The sequence below is a fragment of the Rhamphochromis longiceps genome, linkage group LG1 (assembly GCF_057381845.1).
Source record: "Rhamphochromis longiceps isolate RC_006_pf linkage group LG1, R_longiceps_female_GT1.1, whole genome shotgun sequence".
Taxonomy (NCBI): domain Eukaryota; kingdom Metazoa; phylum Chordata; class Actinopteri; order Cichliformes; family Cichlidae; genus Rhamphochromis; species Rhamphochromis longiceps.
The window spans coordinates 4945107-4964465 of NC_140557.1; the positions used below are offsets into that span (position 1 = coordinate 4945107).

At 40.3% G+C, this 19359-nt stretch overlaps 1 protein-coding gene across 1 annotated transcript; it reads left to right on the plus strand.

The window, feature by feature from the left end:
- The first annotated feature begins 1022 nt into the window (after nt 1-1022).
- Nucleotides 1023-15805, plus strand: LOC146678153 (adhesion G protein-coupled receptor G5-like). The gene is made up of 11 exons (XM_085413119.1): nt 1023-1439; nt 1570-1974; nt 7701-7826; nt 7969-8014; nt 8182-8276; nt 10260-10375; nt 10707-10975; nt 11126-11216; nt 11492-11621; nt 14208-14364; nt 15123-15805. Exons 1-11 carry the CDS (start codon nt 1023-1025, stop codon nt 15203-15205), a joined length of 1935 nt encoding a protein of 644 aa, XP_085269245.1. The 3' UTR covers nt 15206-15805.
- Nucleotides 15806-19359: the final 3554 nt, after the last annotated feature.

Sequence of the window (19359 nt, forward strand, 5' to 3'; positions counted from 1 at the left end):
GATTTCACAATGCTAACTCAACTTCTTTGTTTGCAGACCATATGAACTAGACATATGCACCAGAAATGCTGACTTTGAGTGCACATTATCCTCAACATTACATTTTTATTTTTTATTTTACAATTGTCATGGGTCATGCTATACAACTATCTTAAATGCTGAACCACTAATAAAATAATTAAAGTAAAATTGCACTGCAGTAACTTATTCTCCACAAGTTTTCCATTACCACACAACATGAATCACAATAACTTACAGTTGAAATGTATCAGCTGAGGAGGCGCAGTGACTTTAATGTGTGGGCTTAGATCAATGACTGGTGTCATGGTCTTGGGTCATGTGACCCAGTGTTTCTGAGTTTCATGTTATTTTGTTATTTCATCTGTATTCGAGTTTCTTTTCAGTTATCTAGTTATTCGGTCATGCGTAGTTTGCAGTTTAGTTCATGGTTTATCAGGTTCCCCATGTGTCATGTTTACGTCTCCATGTTTCCTGTTCTATTTTGAAAGACTCCAGTGTTCTTTGTTCATTGTATTTAGTTTCACTTCCGCTGTCCTGTCATTGGGTTCATGTGTTTCAGCTGTGCTCCCATGTGTGGCCACTTCCCTTGATCATCCCTTGTGTGTATTTAGTCTTTGTGTTTCTTTCAGTCAGGGTTGAGTCGTCTATTTAACTTCCCCAAGTTATGTCAGGTTTCAGGACTCCGTGCTGGTCCTGTTGCTTTCATGTATACGTTTCATAGTGGTTTCATGTTCCAGCACAGAGTCCTGTTTATAGCTGACTCAGTCATATTCATTATTGTCACCTTGTCTTAGCCTTCCCTGTGTCAGTTTTTAGTTTTCCCATTTCAGCTTTTAGTTTTGTTTTGCCTGCTTTCTGTTGTTTGCCACGTTAATCAGCCAAAATCAAGGCTCACTTTTCATTTCAAGTTTAGTACTGTCTCCTTGTCTGTGTCTGCACCTGGATCCTCACACTCCCACACCCGGCCCGCCTCCCGCAGACCGTGATAGTACGACTCGACCATGTCAGTTCCGGTAGACAATCCAAAGGAGGTTGGGGAGGAGCTGGGGAGGCTCCGCCACATCTGCGATTCCATCTGCGGGTCCAGGGATCCTATGGCAGTGAGCATTGGATTGGTGGCTGCGGACGCCACCTCTCTAAAAGAGCCGCGCCTCAGCCAGATGACGCAACTTGTGGAAACTTTTGATTCTCTAGCCCCGCTAAAAGAGGGGCTCCGTGCCCACGTGCTAGCTCAAGCTGTCAGGGGCGCTGCCTTGCCTCAGTGCTCAGCATCACTGCCTCACGGCCCCAAGGGGATTTGGGTCGACTTGCTGAGGCTGCACTCCAACCCGGAGTCCTCTGAATCCACGTCTCCGCCAGGGGCCAGCCACTCGCCCTCACTGTCTCGGTCTGACCACCTGTCGCCTGCCTCGTTTCTCGTTTCGTTTTCTATCGCCTGAGAGCTCTACTGAATTCTCTCAGCCCACCTCAGCTGCTTCCCCTGGGAGCTCTGCTGGGCTGTCTCAGTGTTCTGTCTCTACTGAGACCTCGTGCGTGCTGTCCCCACAGTCTGCAGCAACTTTCACCGAGGGCTCAGGCAAGCCAATCCAGCCCACAATAGACTATGTGTTGCCGGAGCCTGAAAGGCAACCCGAGCTGGCTGTCCATTTCACAGAGATCCAGCTAACTTCGCCTCAGCCAGAGGTTTCCACACCGTCTGGCCTTGCATCTGCTCCAGCCAGAGAACCCAGCCAGCATCAGGTCAAGTCAGCTGGGGGGCCTGAGGGGCCTGTCCAGCCTCATGTTTCGCCAGCTGGAGGTTCCAAGGGGCCTGTCCAGCCATCTGCCAATGCTGGAGGGTCTGTGGGGCTCGTTCAGCCCTCAGTGCCACCATCAACACCACCTGATCCGTCGCCATCTGGCCCATGCAAGTCCAGCATCGCACGGTTGGCGGCCACGTACCAGCACCGCACGGTCGGTAGCAACTTTTCAGGCCATCTGTGGTGTCATAGACATCCTCCTGAGCCTCCGTCGCCGGTGCTTTTCGTGCAGCCAGCCTCAGGAGCAGTTTTGCTTTGGACTCTTGTGTTGTCAGCCGTCGGGTCGACCTTTGGAATGGAAGCTTCATGGACTCTTGTCTTGCTGACCTCTGGGTCGACCTCCAGAACCATCTTGTTTTGAACTGCGTACCTTGAACCTTCAAAGTTATGCTTTCTTGACCTTTTTTCTTTTCTTTTTTTTTTTTCTCTGCTCATGTTTGGTCTGGGGTCCTTGTTGGGGTTTTATTGTTGGTTGGTTTAAGGCTCGCTTTTCATTTCAAGTTCAGTACAGTCTCCTCGTCTGTGTCTGCACCTGGATCCTTCCACTCCCACACACGGTCCACCCTCCGCAGACCGTGACACCAAGGTGCTCAAGTAACAAGTCCACATGAATGCCAGGCCCCAATGTTTTCTAGTAAATCTCTGCATTATATTGAAATAAATTGTAGACACTTCAGGTCTCAATGATTTAATAGTGCTATTTATTGGAGTAAGAGAGATAAGATAAGATAGAACTTTATTAATCCCTCGGGTGGGTTCCTCTGGGAAATTCGACTTCCAAAAAGCACAGCAACGACCGAAGTTACAGTTACAGAATTGTGTTTTTTTTTATATATATATATATATATATATATATATATACATATATATATATATATACACACACATACACATATATATATATATATATATACACACATATATACACACATATATATACACACATATATACACACATATATACACACATATATACACACATATATATACACACACACACACACACACACACACACACACACACACACACACACACACACACATATACACACACACACACACATATACACACACACACACACACACATATAAATACAGAGACAAATATAAATAAAATATACAAAGGGGATAAATAGAATAAATAGGAATAAAAAATAAAAATACAAGTGAATTGCACATTTCAAGTATTGAGTCTATTGCACTGTTGACTATTTACAAAAAGTATTGCACAAGGTATTGTACAGTGAGGTGAAGAGGCACTACAGCTTAGTTGTTCCCCCCTCCTTTGTCCTCCTGTCTCCCCTCCCTCTCCCCTCCAGAGAGGAGTTAAACAGTTTGATGGCGTGTGGGACAAAGGAGTTTTTAAGTCTGTTAGTTCTTGTCTTGGGGAGAAGCAACCTGTCACTGAACAGACTCTTCTGATTGTTTATGGCCGTGTGCAGAGGATGCCTGGCATTGTTCATAATGTCCATCAGTTTCTTTAATGTCCTTTTCTCTGCCACTGTAACCAGAGTGTCCAGCTTCATGCTGACCACAGAGCTAGCCTTCCTGATCAGTTTCTCCAGCCTGGATGAGTCCCTCTTTGCTGTGCTGCTCCCCCAGCACACCACAGCATAGAAAAGTACTCCAGCAACCACCGACTGGTAAAACATCCTCAGGCGCTTCCTGCAGATGTTAAAAGACCTCAGCCTCCTGAGGAAGTACAGTCGGCTTTGGGCTTTTTTATACAGGTGCTCTGTGTTGCATGACCAGTCCAGTTTATTGTCCACCCACAGCCCGAGGTACTTGTACTTGTTGACCACCTCCACCTCCTCCCCCTCTATCTGAACCGGCAGTGGACCTTCTCTGGACCTCCCAAAGTCCACAACCAGTTCCTTAGTCTTTGAGGTGTTGAGTTGCAGGTGGTTTGTGTGACTCCATGCGACAAAGTTCCTCACCAGACTTCTGTACTCCTCTTCCTGATCATCCCAGATACACCCCATGATGGCCGTGTCATCTGCAAACTTCTGAATATGGCATAATTCAGAGTTGTAGCAGAAGTCAGAGGTGTACAGGGTGAAGAGAAGAGGGGACAGCACAGTTCCCTGTGGTGCTCCTGTGCTGCTGACCACAGTGCCAGACGTGATGTCCTTCAGCCTGACGTACTGTGGTCTGTCGGTGAGGTAGTCGGAGATCCAAGCCACCAGGCAGGGGTCCACCTCCATCCTGTTCAGTTTTTCCTGAAGCATACAGGGCCGGATGGTATTAAAGGCACTGGAAAAGTCAAGAAACAGTATCCTGACCGTGCCTTTTCCCCCATCCAGGTGTGAGTGGGCTCTGTGTAGGAGGTACAGGATGGCATCCTCCACTCCGACACCCGCCTTGTATGCAAACTGTAGTGGGTCCTGGGCATGTTGTACCTGTGGTCGGAGGAAGTTGAGGAAGAGCCGCTCTAGAGTCTTCATAAGATGTGACGTCAGTGCCACCGGTCGGAAGTCATTCAGCTCATTGGGCCGGTTCTTTTTGGGGACCGGGACGATGCAGGATGTCTTCCATAGGGCGGGCACTCTCCCCAGTCGCAGACTGAGGTTGAAGACTCGTTGTAGCGGCTCCCCAAGTTCAGCAGCACACGCCTTTAGCATCCTAGGACACACCTTGTCTGGGCCTGCTGCCTTTCTGGGGCGAAGCTTCCTCAGTTGCCTCCTGACCTGATCCACTGTGACACTGTGAGATGTTTGGGAGGAGGGGAGGGGGGGAGATGTCTTGCTGCTGAGAGAGGGATTGGAGGAGGGGGGTGTCATGGTGTCAGGAAGGGGGGGAAGCGAGGGAGGCAGGAGAGTGGGGAGAGGACTCTGTAGTGAAGGTGAGGGTGGGGGGGTTGTGGGCTGGTCAAACCTGTTGAAGAAGTTGTTGAGTTCGTTTGCCTTCTCCACAGTCCCCCCCACTGTGCTTTTCTTGGTGTTGTGGCCTGTGATGGTTTTCACACCATTCCAGACCTCCCTCATATTGTTCCTCTCCAACTTCAGCTCCACCTTCCTCCTGTAGGTGTCCTTTGCTTCCCTCAGGCAGCGTTTCACCTCCCGCTGTGCTGCTTTCATCTCCTCCTTCACTTTGCTCCTGAAAGCCTTCTTCTTCATGTTGAGGACAGCTTTGACTTCCTGTGTTACCCACGGTTTGTTATTAGGATAACACCGTACCGTCTTAGCAGGGGCGACTGTGTCCACACAAAAGTTGAGGTAGTCTGTAAGACAGTGTGTCGCCCCCTCTATGTCCTCACCATGTGGGCTCAGGAGCACATCCCAGTCTGTGGTGTCATAGCAGTCTCTCAGAGCATCCTCCTTTTCTGGGGTCCATCTCCGGATGGAGCGCGTTGTGACAGGCTGCCTTTGGACGAGGGGTGTGTATTGTGGCTGTAGGTAAACCAGGTTGTGGTCTGACTTCCCTAGTGGGGGGAGGGGGGTGGCTCTGTATACATCTCTCACATTAGCATACAGTAGGTCAATTGTCCTGTTGCTCCTTGTGGGACAATTCACAAACTGGTGAAAAGCAGCCAGAGTAGAGTCCAGTGTGGCATGGTTAAAGTCTCCAGATATAATAATGAAAGCCTCGGGGTTTTGTGTCTGAAGTCTTGCTGTGACTGTGTGTATTTTCTCACAGGCAGCTGTTGCGTCGGCCCTCGGAGGGATGTAAACACACACACAGATCACATGACTGAACTCCCGAGGTAGATAATATGGCCGCAAGCTAACAGCTAGCAGCTCCAGGTCCGGACGGCATACCGAAACTTTAACGGAGACGTGTCCAGGGTTACAGTATCTGTTGTTAACGTAAACAATGAGTCCCCCACCTCTGCTTTTTCCGCTGGCCTGCGTGTCCCTATCGGCTCTCAAGGATGTGAAACCGCATAGGTCTACGTTAGCCTGCGGCATTAGCTCGGTTAGCCACGTCTCCGTGAAGATAAACAAGCTGCACTCACGGTATAGTCTGTGGTTGTTCAGAGCGCACAGTTCGTCAATCTTATTCTGTAACGAGTATGTTCTCTTGCCTGGAAATATATGAAAATTAGTGGATTGTTGTTATTAGTATTACTGGTAGAGCAGCAGAGTCATCATTTTCATGTTACGATCATATAATTTTACCAAGGAATTCAAATGGACTGTGCTCTGATCTCTGCACATCATACTAGTAAGAGAAACACAACAAATTATTATGAGTGCGAAAATAATTGAATTTGAAATTCAGTTTAAAAAGTTTCTATGCTGTTCTTAAAAATTCTTTTGGAGTACTTCTGTTACAATTCCATTTTGCATAATCTGTCATGATCCTGGGTCTTTTGACCCAGCGTTTTGTGTTTTCTATTATTGTGATGTATTTTGGTTCTGTTCTTCCTCAGTTTAGTGTTTAGTCATTTCTTCCTGTGTATTCCTCTGTGTAAAGTCCGTGTTTCTTAGTCTGTGGCTTTGCATGTGTGAGTTCCTGTTTTATTTTGAAGGTCTGTGCCTCTTGTCAGTGTTTCTAGTTTCGCTTCCCCTTGTCTCGTTATGTCCAACTAATCCCAGCCGCGTTTCCCATTCCCTGATTGCCCTGTGTGTATTTAAGCCCTGTGTTTTCGTGTGTGTTGCTGGTTCGTCTGTGTGATCTCCCGCCGTCTCATGTTTTCTCTCGGTGGCTCCCTGCATCTCTGTTTTTGGTTTCAGGTTTGTTTTGTTAGTTTTTCCAGTTTAGGTTGTATTCTCGCCTCGCCGTTTCTGTTTGTTTTCACACACTTTATAAAATAAAGCTCACTCTCATCAGAAGTTGCATCTTGGGTCATATTCTCCAACTCCACACGTCTGCTATGCCAGACGTAACATGATCACTCTAAATATGAACTTGCAGTCAACTTCACAGGTGCTGTATTGTATTGTTAGTGTGCAGAAACTGTTTTTGTACTGATCCTTTAGTATGCTGTGTATTCAGAATATTTTATATCCAGTGTGTTTTGGGTTTTTTTCTTTTTTTTTGAATTTAAAATTTTTGTAAATCATGCAGATAGAGGACCCTCATGACATAATAAGTTTGTTTTCAACATCATACCTTATGACTCAATGAGCTAATGTTTAAGTAAACTGTGGTGAAAACGTGGAATATGTCAACGTTTTCACTACAGGAACATTAATTTAATGTTTAATTTAGTGATATAATAGTGCAGTCATTTATTTATTTTAAAAATGCTGATGATGTGAGTAACAGTGCATTAGTTTCTAAACTTTTCTAATGTTGAGCTTATAAATTTAAAGACCCCTTTGGGAGCCGCTCCAATTTTAGTGATAAGAAGAAACACACAACAGGGCCAGTGGCTGTAGCTCAGGAGGTAGAGCAGGTCACCTCCTAAGGTTGGCAGTTTGATCCCTGTCTGCTCCAGTCTGTGAGCCAAATATCGTTGGGCACATAGTAACCACAAGTTGCTCTCTGATGTATCCATCAGAGTATTAATGAGTGTAAATGAAAATAATTATTAATGAAAGTGCGAATATAAAGCACGTTAAGTATTCAGAGTAAAAAATTGCTATATAAGAACGAATCCATTTACCATTATTTTTTTACATTTTGTTTTTAAATATGGAGATATTAAGAGTTCAGCTTTCACACAGGCCGTAATATTTTACAAAACAGGATGTGGCACATTCAACCAACTGTGCAGAAATAGATGCTCTTTAGCTCTTTGCAATAATGCATAAAATGTGATTACAGTAAATACAATTTAATATGCAGGTTTATGTAAGAAGGTTTATGCCTAAGGGAAAAATCAACAACACCTTTAAATATGATGCAAATAATAGTAGATGTATTTCAGAATAGACAAAGCTTAGATTAATCTTTCTTGTGAAAACCAACTGATGAATTTGTGTTTTATTGTAGAGGATTTTAGGATCCCAATATGAAGTGTATGATCGATTACTGGTTGGCCTGAGTGTGGAGGGCAAGAACATATCAGGACTACAGCAGCGTGTCAATATCACCATCAACCTTACCAGGGAAATAAATGTAACTGCTTCTGAATTTTATCATTTACTCTATTTTGGCCTGTTAACATTATATTATTAAATACATTTTATATTCAACAAATTCACATAAATTAGGTACGTGTAATAAAAACATGTTAACATGTAATATTTCTGTGACATAGGAAACCCAAAACGCCTTGTGCCACTTCTTTAACTTGTCAAGAAAAAGTGAGTAACCAAGCTTCACATTATCATTAGTGTCTAACATGAACATTTATTTTATAAACCAGAGTCATTGTTGTTTGTGGTTTTTCTCAAAATCACAAAGATGCGCTGATATGACCTGGATGTAATAGCATCTTATGCATAACTGATCTCTTTGTTTGACTTATCAGATTTCAGTCAGGATGGCTGCATTACCCTATGGACACGTGGTGAAAATCATCTCACCTGTTCCTGTGACCATCTCACATACTTTGCTGTGCTCCTGGTAGGAGTCAACATATTCATTATAAAAAGTCTAATTCAAGAATTATGTGTCTTTAGACTAAATGATACTTCATCAACAAAATATTGACAAACACCTCAGTAATAAAATGGGAAATCTCTCTTCATTTATCTTAACAACCATTTTCTGATCTTCTTCATAGTTGGCAGGTGTGTTACTAATAATCCAACACGTTCATGTTTCTCATGCTTCGGTAAAAAGTTGTTCTGTGTTACTTTTTCCCCAGTAGTGACACTGTGTGTGTGGAGAGGCAAACATAACAACACAGATGTGTTTCTCTGTCTTTGTGAAGACATCAGTGATGGGAATAACGGCATTACAAGTAACGGCGTTACTAACAGCCTAATATATACGCGTGGTTTTTTTCATCAATAGTTTTGTTACATTTACTGTCTAAGGACAGAGCTAGCAAGCACTCTCTGCTTATTACCAAAAAAACAAAAAACCTGCCCTTTCGTGTTGGTGGAAAATGCACCATGTCGACCAATCAAAAATGATATAGGTAGAAAACAGGAGTGATATACCTGCTGCTGTCAGACCTGCAGGTATCAGGCTGTGATGTTCTCCTTTGTAGTGGAAAGAAATATTTGGAGTGGCACAAATAATTTGTGTGACATCTTATTGAATGCAGAACACCTGATTGTTATGTTAATAGTTTGAAATGGTTATAAAAAAAATCAAGGTAAAAGGTAAATGCCTGCAAATAACTTTGTTGTTTGCAAAACTTGTGCATAAGATTTTAAAATTGAAAATACAATTCATTGAAATACAATTCATTAAACATGTTTGTGGTTGTTACAGTAAAATATATAACTTTTTCTATTCTGATTTTGTTTTTTGTCTGATTGTAGATTAGTTGTGTTAATACAGTATGTCAAAATGAAAACAACTTTAAATTCAGACACGTTAGGTTGTGCTGAAAAGGATGATACCAAATAAGGCAAAGTAAATAGTTTTTCAAGGCAAACTGTAACTCAGTTACTAACTCAGTTTATTTTTTGAAGAAGTAACTAGTAACTATAATTAATTAGTTTTTCAAAGTAACTTGCCCAACACTGGAAGACTTTCACTGAATTTAATCTGTTCCTAAGTCCTTTAATTCAAAGTTTAACCATCATAAGAAATCACGTCCTAAATTAAACTAACTTTGATTATTTTAATGATTTATAGAGCATTTACTGAAAAACTTGGAAATTCAACATTTCAACCCTGGAGTGTTTTTAACGATATTACAGTACTTTTCTTCCTTTACTTCTGTTACCCATCCTAATCTCTTTTTTCCTTTTCATTTGTATGTTGTAGATCAAGGTCACAGAACTATATGGTTTGGGACCCATAGGAAAAAACATAAATTGAAAGTTAGATTAACTTTAGGAACATGAATAGTGTATTTGCTAAAAGCTTGTTTGGAATCAGTTTGTTGGTGCAAATATATTATTCAATGCCCTTAAACCTGTGCTACTTTTGCCATTTTTCATAGGATGAACTGAAGAAATGGGGAAAAAAAACCTGTGCTTCTGCAACAAACTGCTAGTAACAATGATACAAACTAGTTTAAAATAAAATTATAAGAAGAATCCTTAGAAGCTAAATATAAAGAAATGAGGGGTGACTTTCATGATACTAACATTACTGCATTCTTAAAATGATACTCTGTCAAAATAGAAAGATGCCCTTGATCTGTATCATTCCTGATACTACCACTAGATGCCAAAACAAAAATCTCCACATAGTCATCTTTTCCTGCTACAAATACTCACAACTCATGACTGTAACCTTTATTCCTCTGTTAGTGCCATCTGTACTCATCCAATGTTCATTGTTTAATTGATTTGTCCCCATCTTATCTGTGTAATTTTTCTCTAATCTACATCAGCTCTTTATACTTTGTGTGTCTTTTTGTTTTGAATTTTAGCTCACAATGGAGATGCTGCAAAACAATGTGAAAGTGCATTTTCTCCACAGGTCACTGCTTCCCCATCACCTAAAGACCAGGAGATTCTAACATACATCACTCTGATTGGCTGCAGTCTGTCTCTTTTTACCCTGGTCATCACTGTTTTTCTCTTCATCACAAATAGGTAATTTTCTGTTTTCTGATTGATGACATCCTTCAAAACTTAATCCTCCCCATTTCTAATAGCATCCTCCTCTCCTGCTCCCATCAACTCTTTAGCATTTTCTCTCATCAGGTTCGCCTCACTTATTGTCAATTAATTATCCTTTTTGTCTTTTTTTTGCATTATTTTAATCTTTTTCCTCTAATCCCATCGTTTCTCATCTGTATTGTCTTTATTCCCTTTCCTTCTTTCTTCCTTACTGGATTTTCCATTTTTTTCCAAACAAAATATGACCAAATAATCTGCTTGAAAGTTGTCACTTACCATGAATCACAACTCCTGTATTTGCCAGAAAAGTCAGAGAAGATGTTTCTATGAGGGTCCACATCAACCTCGTGATTGCAATTATCCTCCTCAACCTGCACTTCCTGATCAATCAAGCAGCGGCAGCAGTGTCCTCCTCTGGGCTCTGTTTATACATGGCTCTTGCCCTTCACTACTCCCTGCTGGCCACTTTCATCTGGATGGCGTTGGAGGGATTCCACCTCTACCTTCTCTTAGTCAAAGTCTTCAACATCTACATCAAGAGATACCTGCTCAAACTCAGTGTGGTGGGATGGGGTGAGTGGAATAATTTAGGCATGAAAGTGTTTATCATCATCATCATCATCTGAATAATTCAATTCAATTTTATTCATATGGCGCTAAATCACAACAACAGTCACCTCAAGGTGCTTTATATTGTATAACTGTTCAGTTCTTGTGTTTCAGGTGTTGCTGCAGTCATTGTGTCAGTGGTGGTGATCATTGACAGAGGCTTTTATGGCCAAGTCCCTCTGGACAGCTCCAACAAAACTGCAATGTAATTCATATTTATTCATAAAATAAATATGCATCATACTTTCTGTATCTTGGCATGTTCACACTGTAGTCCTTTGTCATAAATGTAACATAAACATTAGGCAGCAAACCCAGTTTCACCAAAATTAAAATACTGAGAAGTTTCTGGTATATTTAACCACATGTATCTAAATCATCTGCAATAACACCTCTATGAAGTACAAAATGTACTTTTTAATTTCACAGAGTAAGAGACTAAAACACGGATCACCTACACTCCCTTTTTTTTTTTTTTAGATGCTATATAACCAATAACTATGTAAAGATGGGAACTACAGTGGGACTGTTCAGCTTGGTGTTCCTCTTTAACATGTTTATGTTTGGAGCGACAATCAGACGTGTCTTGATTCTACGCAAAAGCACAGAGGTACAGGCAGTTTTATGTTGCTATTGAAATTGATGTTTTCTATGTCAATATGTTCTGTGAAATCTCAAAACGCAACAAGAAATTAGTCTATTTAACAACAAAAATGAAGACCATCCCTCGTCACCACCATTAATTTTTATTTAATATGCATACCTTCCTTTTAAAGGTTAGACTGTAGGATGGGCTGTCTGTTAGCGTTTAAGTCAAAGTAAATTCTATGAAAATATTGATCTGATCATTTAAGTAGGAAAGGAAGTTATTAAATGTTCTTAATCAGTTTCAACTGCTTTGATACAGACGTCGACAAAATTGTTGGTAGCCTTCGGACAATGAAAGAAAAACTCACAATGGTCACAGAAATAACTTTAATTTGCCAAAAGTAATTATCAATAAAAAAAAAATCTATAAATCTTAACCAATGAAAGCCAAACATTGCTTTTCAACCATGCTTCAACTGAGTTATTTAACATATAAATGCATGAAACAGGCCTGGATAAAAATGATGGTACTCCTAGGAAAGAATAAAAATGATGTGACCAAAGGGACATGTTAATCCAAGGTGTGTCCACTAATCACCATCGCAGGTGTCTACAATCTTGTAATCAGTCAGTGTGCCTATGACTCCAGGTTGTCACTGTATTGTTTGGTGACATGGTGTGTACCACACTCAACATTGACCAGAGGAAGTAAAAGAAAGAGTTGTCTCAGGAGATTAGAAAGTAAATCATAGACAAGCATGTTAAAGGTAAAGACTATAAGACCATCTCCAAGCAGCTAGATGTTCCTGTGACTACAGTTGCCCATGTCATTCAGAAATTCAAGATCCATGCGACTGTAGCCAACCTCCCTTGACGTGGCCGCAGGAGGAAATTTTATGACAAGTCCAAGAGACGGATAACCTGAATGGTAAAAGAGCCCAGAAAGACTTCTAAAGAGAACCAAGCTGAACTTCATGCTCAAAGAACATCAGTGTCAGATCGCACTGTCGTTTGAGCCAAAGTGGGCTACATGGGAGACAACCAAGGAGGACACAATTGTTGAAAACAAATCATAAAAAAGTCAGGCTGGAATATGCCAAACTACATGTTGACAAGCCACAAAGGTTGGCTTCTGGAGAGAAATGTGCTGGCCAGTGTCAGAAAGCTTGGTCTCAGTCGCAGGTCATGGGTCTTACAACGGGACAACACACACAGCTAGAAACACCCAAGGATGGCTAAGAGGGAAACTTTGGACTATTTTAAAGTGGCCTTCTATGAGCCCTGACCTCATTCCTATTGATCATCTTTGGAAGGAGCTGAAACATGCAATCTGGAAAAGGTGCCCTTCAAACTGGAAACAACTGGAGCAGTTTGCTCATGAGGAGTGGGACAAAATACCTGTTGAGAGGTGCAGAAGTCTCATTGACAGTTACAGGAATCATTTGATTGCAGTGATTGCCTCAAAAGGTTGTGGAACAAAATATAAAGTTGTGGGTACCATCATTTTTGTCCAGGCCTGTTTCATCCATTTATTTTTGAAATAACTCAGTTGAAGCATGGTTGTAAAGCAATAACTGACATTCATTGGTTAAGATTTATAGATTTTTTTAAAATTGATTATTACTTTTGGCAGATTAGTTATTTCTGTGACCATTGTGAGTTTTTCTTTCATTGACCGAAGGGTACCAACAATTTTGTCGACGTCTGTATTAATGAAATTAACAACAGGAACCCTGACTGCCATTAGGTGTACACACACACTACAGGAATGAGAGATCTCTATCTGTCGCTGAGGGACTGTCTGCTGCTTGTCAAATACATTTTATTATTAAAATGTTGACCCAATGTTGACCCTGTGCTAACTTGCATATGACAAATAAAACTGAAATCCTTGGCCCCATTGTCAACCCTAAACTGGAGCATTGGGCCCTTGGATCCTCCTGGCACATGACAATTTTGGCCTCATGTGATGAGAGTGTGCAAACAGTTACTGTCGGATGAAGGAACTGATAATATTCACTGCCCCCACACACATCTGACCTAAATTCAACAGAACACCTCTGGGACATTGTGTTTTTGGTCCATCCGATGCTGCCAATTTGCAGCTCAACTGTCCAAGTGTTCAATGATTCCCTGGTGATCTGGGAGGATTTCCCCAAAGACATCCATCATCTCATTAGGAGCATGTGCATGTTGCCAGACATACGTATAAGCACATGGGAGCCTACAAACTACTAAGAACCACTTTGAGGGGCTGAAATGAAGTTTCAGCAAAACTAATAAGCCTGTTGCATCATTTTTCCATTTATTGTTTGGGCTTACTGTGAATTTAGACCTGTGTAGGTTGATAATATTATTTTTATTCAAATAGCATGGCATCCTTTCGCGTCTAACACATTAACCAGTCCATTTCAGCATTGATTTTTTTCCCAATGAGATGTTCTTTTGCCATTGTTGCTGTTATGTTGTTCCTCTAATTATTTTGAGCAATGCATTATATTTGTAGTCATTTATTTACAAAGGAAAAGCAACACATACCTTGATAAGTAAAAATGTTTCTTCAAACACATTTATCTATCTGTGTGTAATTGTATATTTGGCCAATCAGTTTGGGCAGAGTAACCGTGACAGAGCAAAGAAAGACATTTGTACCCTGCTGGGAGTCATGACTCTGCTTGGCATTACCTGGGGCCTGGTCTTCTTCTCTTTTGGCTACCTGACCACTGTTGGCCTCTACCTCTTCTGTATCCTGAACTCATTTCAAGGTCCGTATAACTATTTTATGTGTTAGGCTCAGTTCTGGGCTCATATTAGTGCTATTCTACCTGCCAGGATTATGTGATAGGTTTCTCCCTCTTAAAAGGGAGTTTTCCCTTCCCACTGTTGCTAAAGTGCTTGGTCATAGGGGGATCATATGATTGGAGTTTTCTCTGTTTTCTTTCTATTACAGTATGCTAGGGTCTTTGCCTTATAATATAAAGCACTTCGAGGCAACTGTCTTTGTGATTAAAGATTGTTTAATATTAACATATGTGTAAAATATTAAATGACAAGTTAAAATTGTGTCAATAATGAGCAGCAATGTTATTAAAGTGTGTTATTATAATGTGTCATTTATGGTAATCCTGCATTTTGAACCCTACTAGTTTTACTATATAGTTCTGTTCCTGGTTATAGTCCTGGGTGCTTTCCTTCTTTAGTTTTTTTTTAGCCTCTTGTTAGTTTCTATCACCCTCTGTGTACCCTTCCTTGTGTGTCGAGCACCTTGTATTTATTTCATTCTTGTTTTTGTGGTGTTTGTTTGTTGTCATGAGTTCTTCTTCCTTTCTTGTCTGTTATGATTCTTTTCTCAGCCATGTTTTGTTCTCCCCAGCTATCTCCATTCCTCTAATCACGTCTCCATCCTGCAGATCCTGACTGAGCATTGATTTACTGCTTTTATTTTCAAATGTGCATACTCATTGTATCTCCTGTACAAAGTCTAAACATTTGCTTATCTCTCTCTCTTTCTTGTTCCATGCAGGTTTCTTCATCTTCCTGTGGTTTATGATGTCACTGAGAAAGGCTAAAACCTCAGTTACTAATACAAGCAGTGAAACAACGTAGCACCAGCACCTAGCTCACACACAACTACCAGTAACCCAAGAAGTGCCTATGTGTTTCCTTTTAAAATGTGTAAAGTAATATAAATCTAGAAACATTCTTTCTTCTTAAGTTCATGTATAAAACAATGTATCAGATAAGACAGTGACTGAGACTAAAAAATGTACATGAATGTATTAAGTGGGAAGATTTTAACAGCTCCACTTTATTTTGAAGTTTTCTTGTTATTAGAATAGAGTCTTTGCGACAAGGGGTTTAACGTTCCACCGGATCATGTAACATATGATGATAACGCATTTGAGCCTTTTTCATTTTTGGAGCACTTCTGAGAGTAAAAATTGAAATAGCGAAGCAGGAAAGAAAGGCCAGAATAAGACAGATGATAGATGAAGTGTCTCTTCTGCACCCACTTTCAGAGATCAGAGGTATAACAATAGAAAATTGCTCTTTTTATTTTTCTGTCTTAAGTCACACATTCACATTTCTATATACCAGCTCAAATCTAGGTTTTAAATGAAACTCACCTGCCATTAGTTTAGTGTTTTAGGAGGCTGTTATGTTAATTGCATGAACAGCATTCTAATGTTCTATTGTAATTGGACTGTTTCGAGGTTTATTTTATATTAAAAACATTGTGAATCACTGAAGGCTGTGGTGTCAATAATAATTGTAATAGCTGCCTTTCAATGTTTAATCATAAAGACGTTATTGCAAACAATTTTTTTCTTGCTAACCCAGTTTATGACTGAAAAAATAGCTGTCACTCCAGGAAAAAAAGAACCTTTGGGTTGATATTTTTGTAGAATAGTTACTGGCAATCTAAAGCCCAGATCTCAGTTTTGTTCAGTATCATTATTAAATTGTATATCATAGTTCAAATAGCAAAACTGTACATGTTTTCGTTTGGTTTTTAATTCTATTTAATTTCATGTCTATTACACAGAGTAAAAGATTAAATTACTGGCATCCTGTGTATCTGACAAGTAGAGAAGGGCCAGTTGGCCCTTCACTTTCAGTGGCTGTGCTGCTGCAGGCTGTGTTCCCCTGGCCTATTGCCCGCGGTTCGCCAGTTTACTCACCAGTTGGATCTCGCTGTGTCTGATATGTCAGCCGGCTAGTGAGTTCTCGAGCCTGCAGCAATGGATCCCTGTCTGGGGTATTACCAGCATGTCGGGTTTCTGCGGCCACTGGGTTGGGCTTTCTGGCTGTTTCCAGTGTCACTGTCGCTACTTCCCTGTCTATGGACAGCACCAGATGTCACCAGAGAGGACTGTGTTGAAAAGCTTCGAGTAATGAACCGTTTTTCAATACAAGCTTCAGTGCTTCAGAAAGCTTCATTTGGCCATCACTACTAAAGGGCAATACTAATGAGCAGCTTTCTTCAGGAGATCTGCAGTGCTTAGCTGCCTAACGCTCTCAGCCACCTTGGATGGGAAAAGACTGCCAAATGCCTCCATGTGATAGTGAAGCGCAGCTGTTTCTTATAAGGCTGCTAATTATCAGCTGGGAAGGCGTTGATGTTAGTGCTGCATTTGCGGACATCACGTAAAATCCTACCCCAAAATCTACTTCACTACACACAGCATGTCTTCTATCCCGTCTTCCTTCTCTCACCCCAACCAGTCCCAGCAGATGGCCCCGCCCCTCCCTGAGCCTGGTTCTGCCGGAGGTTTCTTCCTTTTAAAAGGGAGTTTTTCCTTCCCACTGTCGCCAAAGTGCTTTCTCATTGGGGGTCATATAATTGTTGGCTTTTCCTCTGTATGTATTATTGTAGGATCTACTGTACAATATAAAGCACCTTGAGGCGACTGTTGTTGTGATTTGGCGCTATATAAATAAAATTGAATTGAAATTGAATTTGTTGATTAAATATGAAATACCTACTGTATATAGATTCACAAAGTGGTGTGAGAAGAAAATACTGCAAAAGAGTAACTTACAATAAAATGTACATAAAATAAAAGTTGTATAAAGTTATGATAGCATTTTGTATTTTTATGTTCCCTTTCTCTTGTCCCATGAAAAATAAGTTCCAGTACCCCTACAGCCCCAAGATGAATAAGAAAATGGATAGATAAAATTGATTTAGAAATGACCAGAAAATGTTAATAAGTAAAATTGAAGATTTTGTACATTTTAGATAACATAAAGGACATCATTTTAGTCCTACGTGTTGGTCATTAAAAATTTCAGTGAGCTGCAACACTGCTGTTAAGAGGACATTTTGAAGCTGGGATGGATCACACTGTAAAAAAGATCCGTATATTTAACAGTGAACGACAGTAAAAATACGACAGGAAAAACCTGTTAACTATAAAACAGTTTAAAACTGTTGATTTGATGTGAAATTGCCGTAAATAAAGAAATGTAGAAAAACCGTAATATGTACATTTTTTCTCTGAAAAAAATACATAAACCTACTGTAAATCACTCTTTCATAGTTTTTTTTAACAGAAGATTCCAATAAACTTTAGAACAGGCAAACACAATTTTTTTTTCCATTTATTTATTGAAAAAAATACAGGTTTTAATTGCTGAATGTAAGCATGGTTGTGCTAGTAATGGATACATGCTGTAATATGACTTTGTGATTTTTGCATTAATTTCACATAATAATAATAATGGATTAGATAGCGGTTTTCAAGAAGCCCAAAGCACTTTACATTAAATCCATTCTTGATTCATTGCACATTTAATACAGCATATTCATATGTCCCAAGATCTTTGTACTAGAAATGTATTAGGGCAATTTTTGGATGTAGTTTTTGTAAAGAATATGGGATGTAGCTGTTAAATCTACATTCTGTTGAACTCAATAAACCATGAGTTTAAAATGTAAAAGCTAACAACAACTTGAGAGACCTACAGCTAATGATAGACATACTATATTATTGAGTGAATTCATATAATCCCAAAAGTGTTAAAACAATAATCTGTTGTCTGTTCTATTTATTCATAGTTAATTATCATATGAAGAAAAAAGATTTTAAAAGCACCTCCTCCCAAAACTAGGCGTTTTCCCCTGATGTTTAGAGCACCGTTTCACATCAAGGTGCCTGATTTCAAACCGGCCAATCAGCGCACTGCATCAGGCTCCACCGCAGATAACGTCTGTACAGCTCCACACAAGTTTTGCTTTGGACTACGGCAGCACACTATCTTCATTTTCGTGGACTTGTTTCTCATTTTTTAAATTTAACGTCTGCCACAGCTCATCTTCAGTTACTACGGTAAGAAAATAATCCAACTTGGTAGTGATGGCCAAATGAAGCTTTCCGAAGCACTGAAGCTTGTATTGAAAAACGGTTCATTACTCGAAGCTTTTCAACACAGTCCTCTCCGGTGACATCTGGTGGTGAAAATTTTGAAGAGCAGCTTGAATCTGCAAAATAAAACGGACTGCTCAATTATCACTGCTCACTCAAGAGTGGAGTTCTCTCTGATATTGGGCCACCGTTCCGTTGCTTTGAACATGTAATTGGTTTTGTTTTCTCGATTGGGGGGCTGAAAAAAATGTAATGCGTATCTGCGTAATACATTTTGATCAATAAACTTTCCCTATTTAAACATGCACTATGGTGTGGCCTTTCTTTGCTCATAACTCCTTGATGTTGGTAAATACAATAAGTGAGCAATATATATAATATACATATGAGAATGCACAGCACATTATGGAGTATGCCCCTGCTGTGAAGTCCTGCCTCCATCTACTTGTCGTTTAATCACTGGACAGCTGGACAGGTTCATACAAAATATTAGATGAGGCCAATTGTCCTATACATATTTTTGACCTAGGGGTGGGATTGATTGTTCATTTCATTTTCATTTCATTTATTTATTCATTTTCAGGCACAACAACATTGTGAACTGGAAAGGGAAAATGCTTAGGGAGCTGAGTACGGCTGCATCGTCACTGATTTGTAGAATCATTTTTGATTCGATACAGGATCCGATTCAATTTGATTGGAATCTGGAAAGTTTTGCCTCAGTCAGAAATATTACAATTCTGATCATTTAACAGTATATATCCATAATTTCGTATCTATTAAAAGAAAGCTGACACATGTGAGACTTAATTAGAGATGTAAACAGAGAGTTATGAAACCTGCAGCTGCAGAAGCCAGCGGGAAAAAAAAGAGGCAAACACAGCGCGGACC